Source organism: Hibiscus syriacus, unplaced genomic scaffold (assembly GCF_006381635.1).
Source record: "Hibiscus syriacus cultivar Baekdansim isolate YM2019G1 unplaced genomic scaffold, ASM638163v2 tig00117056_pilon, whole genome shotgun sequence".
Classification (NCBI taxonomy): Eukaryota; Viridiplantae; Streptophyta; class Magnoliopsida; order Malvales; family Malvaceae; genus Hibiscus; species Hibiscus syriacus.
The window spans coordinates 3,193,772-3,202,522 of NW_024063539.1; the positions used below are offsets into that span (position 1 = coordinate 3,193,772).

Consider the following 8,751-nt stretch of genomic DNA (forward strand, 5'->3'; position numbering starts at 1 on the left):
TTTATAACACAACTTGGATATAAAAAATTTAAATGAAATTTGAATAATAAAATAAGACTCGTCAATTCTACTAATTCAAAAAATTTATAACTCAAGGCAACTCAATCAATCAATACTTAACCTTAATGTTATTCTTCCTAGAGGATTTGAGTTTGAGCAGTTGTCTTTGCAGGATATATATCTATTGTTAATGACTAAATATTATAATAAATACTACCTTAAAATCACCTCATGTTAAGAAAGAGTGAATTAAGTGACATCGATAGTAAATGAATTATTGTTATTTCCTGAGATCCTGAATTCAAGCACCAATAATATTAGGGATGAGTGTTCAAAGTTATCTTTTAATAAATATTAGATGTACTTAATCCAAATTAGTAAAAAAAATTATTAAAAAGAAAAAAACCTTAATATCTCACTTCATATATACAGTCAGCATTATTTGGAAAAGACACGAAAGTCACGTGTCCAACATCTGTCGACTCTCACTCGTCAACCTTTTGAATTAGGATATGAGCGCCTTTTCTCAAATCCAGTTCAGTTATGATTATAAATTAAATTCTCAAAAACATTTCCTCGATTGTTCAAATACCTATTCGCCCTTTGTCCCTCCAGAAATTCAAATTTTAACGTCTCGGAACCCTAAAAATAGAAGCAACAATCTCCAAAGCCCTCTGGTAGTGTATTCTCCTATCAAATTAATATTTTCTCTTCATATTTGTCTGCTTCAGATCTGAAGCATATGATTTTGAGTGATTCAAAAGATTTTTAATGGTTCCATTTCCTTTTCAAAAGTTAGGGTTTTGACGAATCCTTCACAGATTTGGGTTGCATTGCGTTGGTGATGGACAACTCGGAATCCGTGAGGGTCGCCGTTAATATTCGACCGTTGATTACTACCGAGCTTCTCAATGGAGTACGGATTGCATCACCGTGGTTCCCGGAGAACTCAGGTATTATCATTCTATAAAATCTTCCTGAGTTTTGATTTTGGAATGAATATATGTGTTCAAATATTAGCAAATTGGGTCACATGTCTTTACTTATGATTACGTTTATGGGGAGCTGGCTCGCCGTCTTCAATTTATGATGATTGCGTTGCTCCTCTAGTTGATGCACTTTTTCATGTTATAATGCTACTGTCTTGCATATGGTCAGGTTAGTTCATTTTGTTATATTATTATTATTATTATTTTCATAAAGAAGTTTATAATTTACTAACAATGATTTTTTCTGGGTTTTTAGACGGTTCCGGTAAAACATATACTATGGGAACCAACTACACAGCAGACGGAAGTAATGCTGGGATTATACCTAAAGTTATGGAAGCCATATTAAAAGAGCTGAAGCAACAAAAGCTCGACTGAATATTTGATAAGAGTGTCATTTATTGAGGTGCTGGCTAATAATGATAGTAGAACTTGATTCTACTTATCAGTAAGATCTTATATTATGATTTTTGAATTTGACAGATATTTAAGGAAGAAGTGTTTGACTTACTTGACTCAAATCCAGCGGCTTCAGCGAAAGTTGAAGGGTGTCTCTTGCGAAGCACAGCTCCAGGAAGGCTACCTATTCAGATTAGGGAAACATGAATGGATAACACGGCTGGTGACTGAGGCAGAAGTCCGGACAAAAGAAGATGGCATCTTACTTGTCACGAGGTTCTTTATGTCGTGCTACAGGGTACCAATATGAATAACTTATCAAGGTGGGCATATTTTTTCCAACTTGCATCTTGTTTGTGGATACTCTTTTATTTAAAACACCATGTTCATTTATTACAATAGCATCTTCCTTTTAAAGTAATGAAAGATACAACCAATTCCTACAATTGGCTTTATCTTGGTTTTTGTTTTTTTTTTTTTTGCGTCAGAATAGATAAATTATTGTGTTTACAAATCATTATCATGTAATTCTTGTATATTTTGTAATTTGTGCTTATGTTAATGTTTATTACATGTTCCAGTCGCTCACATGCCATATTTACAATAACCATGGAGCAAAAGAAGATTGCTAGCTGCTCAAATGAGATGATGATATTGGTGATGATATCTTATGTGCAAAGCTTCATTGAGTGGACCTTGCTGGCTCAGACGTGCAAAGAGAACAGGTGCCGATGGCATGCGCTTCAAAGAAGGTGGTTTTGTTTTTCTTATTCCAAGCCTTGTATTTAGAAGTAAGCTGTAATCCAACATGAAACTTGTGCTGATGTCACCTAAAATTTTGATGCTTTGCTGTTGCAGGCATTCATATCAAAAAGGTTTACTAGCTCTGGGAATGTGATTAGTGCATTGGGATGAGAGAAGAGGAAAGAAGGGGGCCATGTCCCATATCGTGATAGCAAGTTGACACGCTTGTTACAGGCATGTTTTAGCTTTTATTCTGATTTTTACAATTTGTTTTAACTTGTACATATCTTGATATCCATGAGTAATCATCTCAATCCGTTGTTTAAATCGAACGCTTTCACTGTAATGAAGTAGACTGTCCATTCTGAAAAATTAAAACGCATAAATCAAGTCGTGCCACTGATCAGTAATATTCATCAGTGCGTTATGCATAGACTATTTTTAATCACTAAATTGATAGGAAGTGAGAATTACTAACATCACATTTATACTGTAGAAATTAAAACACTAATGGCTACAAAATGGATGTTTCTTTCGTCAAGCAGAAGGAGAACATATTCATTTTCTTTTCTAAGACTTCTACTTGGATATGGTTATTATGTATATTTTGTTCTGGAATCACGTCTAAATGTGTTGGCTACAATTCTCTTTGTTTTAGAATTAATTTATTCGATATAAATATGTCCTTTGATGAAGCTTTACTTCACAAAGAAGTTCTACATTTTCTGATGGAAATTTGAATTCTCAGGATTCCCTTGGAGGAAACAGTAAAACGATGATGATTGGTATGCTTTATATGTTTTAGAGCATTAACTTGTTGTTCCATCTCTCTATTACCATAACTAGTTTTGGCTTTGAATTTCTCTAGTATGCATAAATATCTCTTCTATTTATTTGATTGTAGCTTGTGTTAGTCCGGCTGACACCAATGCTGAGGAAACTCTCAACACATTGAAGTATGCTAATCGAGCTCGAAACATTCAGAACAAGGCAGTTGTAAGATACCTATTCATATTTGCAGAATATTTTAATGATTATTATAATCCCCATGACCATCTCATCCCTTATATTTGGTTAGATAAACCGTGACCCAACGGCAGTTCAATTGCAGAGAATGAGAAGCCAAATTGAACAATTGCAAGCTGAGCTTTTGTTTTATCGTGGTGATGGCAATGCATCATTGATGAACTTCAGGTTATTTTATAAAATATAAAACACCACACTTCACTTTACTTTCTTAACCTAGTTGCTAATTTCTTTTCCTTTGTTTTTCCAGATTCTCAAGCACAAAGTTTCTTTACTTGAAGCAAGCAACACAGAGCTACAACGAGAGCTTCAAGAGCGTAGACTCTAGTGAACAATTAGCTCAACGTGCACTTGATGCTCAGTTTTTCTCCATTCATTTTTGTCTTCAGTTGTTTAGGTTGTTCTAAGATCCCTTTTGCATTCCCTGCTTGTGTAGCTGGTCGAAGGCACTATAAAATCTCACGATTTTCAATATTTTAGGTCGAGAAAGACAAACTGGTAATGCAAATTGAGTCAGCCCGAAATGGTAATCATGGGATGAGATTGACTCTAATATAATCAGGTAAAGTTTGTGCTAGTTATTGAATCTAGCAGATGATGAATAAACCTCGGTTACATGTGTTTTTTCATTATTGTAGGATTTTGATTTGATGAAAACTTATGTCTTGAAAATTCAAGAGTGGAAGGAGAATTAATACGATTGAAAAGCTTAAACAACTCAAAGCGTTGTCGGTTGTCTGATTGTGTTGATTCCGGTGATGGTGGAAACTCAAAAATTCGTTATTTTCTTCTAGAAATGATTATTATCTTCAGGTAAATTAGGAATGACGACCTTATCATTTGGTTTCACTTGTATATCTCATGTACTGGTTATGATTGAATTCTAGTTGAATCCCTTGATGTAAGTTTTTATTTTACATACCGCTAACTATAACAAGCCTTATTAAGGACTAAATTATACAATTTGACGCCCCTCTGCGCATCTCATAATATCAACAATTCAATGATTTTTTATTTGGCTTTGTAACAGTGTGGAATTTAATCTTTGATATGATGCATCATCATTTAAACCTTTCACATTTTATTTTCATTGATATGGCTCTTCCATTCTCTATGCAACCTTGTAAGACCTTAATGTAGAACTAATACAGATAAGAGTTTCTTCCTTCATGTGCAGATGAGATTGAGGATAATGAGAAGGAGCTAGAACATTCATCTCTCCAAGAAAAGTTGGACATGGAACTTAAGGAGTTGGACAAAAGACTTGAACAGAAAGAGGTATGTGTTGCTTTTGTCAGTAATTGAAGATTTAATTTGGCCTTACACTTTCTTTTTCATTTTACATTATGCTAGTAAGATTGGAGATATTCAAGATATTTGTTATTGAAACGTTAACATTCTGGTTGGTTGCCTTTACGATTCCAGAACCATCAGAAGCCGGATACTTATTGCTAAAATGTTTGTGAATCAATTGTTGAGATGGTTATATTATCATGCTATGCAAAATCCCGTTTTTTAGCAACTTGGTTGACCTTTTCTTACTTCTTATTTCTTTCATTTTTTCCTAATTGCTTTTTATTTGTTTATTAAGGCTGAAATGAAGTGTTTTACGAGTTCTGACACCTCAGTTCTTAAACAACATTATGAGAAGAAAGTTAATGAGTGGAAAAAGAAAAAGAATTCTGCAGGTTAGTCACCTGTATAAAGTTACCGTGGTGTTTTGTACTTGGTGTCATATAATATTAATTCTTTTTTTTTGTCACCTGACAGAAAGAATTGAGGATCTGAGAATAACCTTGCCAATTTTCTTCTACTTCTGATGCTGGTGCTCAAAAGTTAAAGGAGGAATACTTCAGAAGCTGAATGTCCTTGAGGCACAGGTGAGTTTTGAATTTTCTTTCCCAGTCAACAGCATTTATACTTATCAGCTTGCATATTAATATTCTGCTTGTCAGGTTGTGGAGTTGAAGAAGAAGCAAGACGCTCAAGCTCAACTTTTGAGACAAAAACAAAAAGTGATGAAGCAGCAAAGACTTCAGATGATTCTGAGAATCAAATCTCAGAAGGTGAATATCAATCCCATGCTGTCTAATTTCATCTTAAAAACTGAAATTGTTTTTACAAAATAGGAATAAGATTCTTGCTATCAATCGTTGCAAATGTCTATTTTATAGGTTCAACTGCAACATAAGATCAAGCAAGAATCTGAGCAGTTTAGGTTATGGAAAGCATCACGAGAAAGAGGTTCTTCAGGTACACTCAAATATGAGTTTAATAAATGCTTCTTCAGATCATGTATCTGTTATGTACTTATGCGATAGATATTTGCTATTTGCAATACCACTATAAGCTACACAAACTATATTAATAAATTGTTGGCATTCACATGGGTGTGAGTGTTACCATGTATCTTGAGGATCCTTAGAATGTAATGTAACATCCCCTTATTCATGTGTTACATATAGTGATAGAAACAGACACTTCAAAATAAAGAGTTGAAGCAACATAGAACTAGCATACCATCTAAATATTAATTATTTGATAATTGTTAATGGGGGTATTTTGTGTGGCAGTGATACCTAAATTTACTCCACTTAAACATTCAAGTTTTTTGTGTAGTAACCTTCCAATAAGTCATATTAGTTTGAATCGAGGATATCACATGGCTTGCTCACTCTAGTACCAAAAGTTTTTTTTAATAAGAGTGGTTGCTTCCAGTGGAAGTGTTTTTGTTACTGTTAAGACTCGAGGTTAGTAGTAAGCAGAGATTTATTGTTGTTACTTGTTAAACAAAAGATAGAATGCAAATTCAAATGGTATCAATTCTTTTCTTTTCCCTTCTTTTTCATTTTGCAAGAGTTGTACAGTTTAGACAATCCTAGCAAAACGTTTTTTTGGTCAATATATAATTATTGTTTATTTTTCTTGCTAACTAGCTTAAGAAAGAAGGAAGGAGGAATGAGATGAGATGCACAAGCTCTTAGCTCTGAATCAGAGACAAAAAATGGTAAATTTATTTTCACATAGAATCTTTGTAATATGAACTTCTCACACTCTGCATATGCATGTTAGGTTGCAAAGAAAGACTGAAGGCTGCTATGGCTACAAAAAGGCTAAAGGAGCTTCTAGAATCTAGAAAGACTTCCTCACGTGAGGCTTCCAGTTTGGAGAATTTCTGTGTGCATGTATTCTTTCTTTTGTAGCTAGAACTCATATTTGTTATACTATTTGATATGCAGGCACTGGAAATGGCATTGGTCTGGAATTCAGGTAATTGGCAAGCAGATAGCTGCTTGTTTTGGAGTTGCTCAGACCTATTAGTTTCAGTCTAACATATCTTATTGAATTCCCATGAGAGGGGTTATTTTTCAATATTTTCTTTCATTCTTTTGGATTTTGATGCATGTTCCAAGTGTTCTTTTTTGTGATATAATATATCATCCTTTTGAAGGCAATAACGCAGACAATTGAGCATGAACTTGAGGTCACAGTACGGGTTCATGAAGTACGTTCTGAATATGAAGACAAATGGAAGAGTGAGTCCTTATTTTTCATGTGCAGCTCTGTTGGCAATGTTTGATATGGCTACACAATGGAAACGATGGATGCAAACACTAAGGCTTTGCTTGGTTGTTGGAAAATGTAAAGAAATAATTTTGAATGTTCTGGTAGGAAAGAAAATGAGAGGGATGATCATTTTCCATCCTAATCCTCATGTGCAAAAACAAAAAGGAAAAAAGGAATGTCAATGTTAAAAAATAGACCATTTTTCATGAGCTCTTATATTAAGATATTCCTTTATTTTGTATGGTTGCCCCATCTTCCCTCTGGTTCCTTGCGTTTATGGGGATCCCAGAGAAAGCTTGTTCACATAATGTGTTTGGGCACAATACCATTAATTTCTTTTACATAAGATCCCAACTAGGAAGTGGAGGCTTTCTTATTGTGCTTCTGTTTAATGTTCTCATTGCATAATAGAGGGCCAGATGGCAAAGGAGGTTGCAAGACTGAAGGAAGGGCTGAGATACTTAGACACCGTATTAAGGTTAAAACCTTGCAAATATGCTCGTTTTGTTATTTTAATTGTTCCACTTTTTAATATTACATAAACCAATGATCAATTGGTTTTATTTTAATGCTTCTAAATGCAGAGATTGTCCTGAGACAATGTCTCCTGGTGCACGAAACTCGAGGATTTCGCTCTCGAAAACATGCTTGCTTCTACTTCTAGTACTCTGGTTGCCATGGCCTCACAACTATCTGAAGCTGAAGAGCGTGAACGCATTTTTAGTGGAAGGGGACGTTGGAACCAAATTCGGTCTTGCTGATGCAAAAAATATTATGAACTATCTATTCAATTTAGCATCATCCTCAAGGTAATTCATCTTTCCAAAAACAAAAGTATTCCATGCTAACCTTTCCATTTCCATTTCTACCAACTGATTTTTCTGCAGCTTTTTGCTTTTGTTATCATGGTTGTTAACATCATGGGTCTTCATTTATTTGATTCGATTAATAATTTGCCGTCCCTTTTCAAGGTGCTCATTGCGAGATAAGGAAGTAGTTGCAGAGAAAAGGATGCAGAATAAGGATCTGAAGGAAAGGTGGTGAAACTTAGTAGTTTGGCCAACTAGAGGCAAAAAGGCAGATCTTCTTCATCAAGTGAAATGAAGGTTAGTTCATACTTTATTGGTGTTCAATCTAACTTTAAGGGGTTAAGGTTTACTATGGGTATTAAGGGCAGTTTGACATTGTTTTTGAAAATTGATTTTTAAAAGCACGATAGAAAAGAATTTTTAAAAATGTAGTCTAAAATTTAATAGTTTGGTATTGTTATTCAAAAGTACTTTTAATAAGATAAAATGTCTCTTTTAGACATTATATTATAATTAAAAAAATATTAAATAAATTATTTTAAATTTATTAATATTTTAATATATAAAAAATAAATTAAATTATAAAAAAATTATAATAAAAATATAATTATAATAAAATATAAAACGTAAATATAAATTAATAATTTATAAAATAATTGATTTTTTTTTCTGGGTAAAAGATTGGAGCTCATGTATCACAATAAGGGTAAAAACATAACTTTACTTTTAAACGGAAATTTGAACTGAAAAAGCTAGAAAATTCAGCTTTTATGGTTGGTTTAAAACCACCGTTCTAATCACTTTTACCTTAAATTTACACGTTCAGTAATGATTCTGATTTTAACTTAACTTTAGACCAAAAGTGCATTTAGAAATCATTACCAAACGAATTCTTACTAACTGTTGCCAGTTCTTTCAAATTCTCCATTGATGCCAGCTGAGTTTGGAATCTTAATTTTGTTTTGCTATATCTGATCCTTGTAACAGAATATGAAGGAAGACACAATGACAGAAGACATAAGAATGAATCGCGGAAGCAGGTAGGCACCATTTTGTCCTTTTCACATCTCTTTCTATTGCATTTACTTGTTGCTTTAGGAAGAATGGTTTTAATGATTGCTTGTTGTGAACATTGTTATAGGAACACCAAAGGTCCGTAACCTATATAGAGGACATGGATACATTTGAGTCGGAATATTCAGTACGGATGCAAGTGA

General features: G+C 33.6%; 1 protein-coding gene across 1 annotated transcript; it reads left to right on the forward strand.

Annotated features, from left to right (window-relative positions):
* Positions 1-844: 844 nt before the first annotated feature.
* On the forward strand, positions 845-7,769 carry LOC120198198 (kinesin-like protein KIN-4C). Its single transcript, XM_039199565.1, has 20 exons — positions 845-953; positions 1,066-1,158; positions 1,246-1,348; positions 1,473-1,664; positions 1,970-2,113; positions 2,829-2,917; positions 3,037-3,128; positions 3,211-3,326; positions 3,409-3,539; positions 4,336-4,436; positions 4,750-4,846; positions 4,995-5,038; positions 5,114-5,224; positions 5,333-5,411; positions 6,231-6,343; positions 6,398-6,484; positions 6,610-6,694; positions 7,137-7,203; positions 7,310-7,534; positions 7,697-7,769. Exons 1-20 carry the CDS (start codon positions 845-847, stop codon positions 7,767-7,769), a joined length of 2,151 nt encoding a protein of 716 aa, XP_039055496.1.
* The last annotated feature ends 982 nt before the right edge of the window (positions 7,770-8,751 follow it).

What these genes read in the sequence shown, in the direction of transcription:
- LOC120198198 (XM_039199565.1), top strand. Translation starts at nt 845, where the DNA reads ATGGACAACTCGGAATCCGTGAGGGTCGCCGTTAATATTCGACCGTTG. An exon ending in GTTTTTCTCCATTCATTTTT is followed by an intron (nt 3,540 to 4,335) that starts GTCTTCAGTTGT and finishes CTTCATGTGCAG; the next exon opens with ATGAGATTGAGGATAATGAG. An exon ending in TGAGAATCAAATCTCAGAAG is followed by an intron (nt 5,225 to 5,332) that starts GTGAATATCAAT and finishes TCTATTTTATAG; the next exon opens with GTTCAACTGCAACATAAGAT.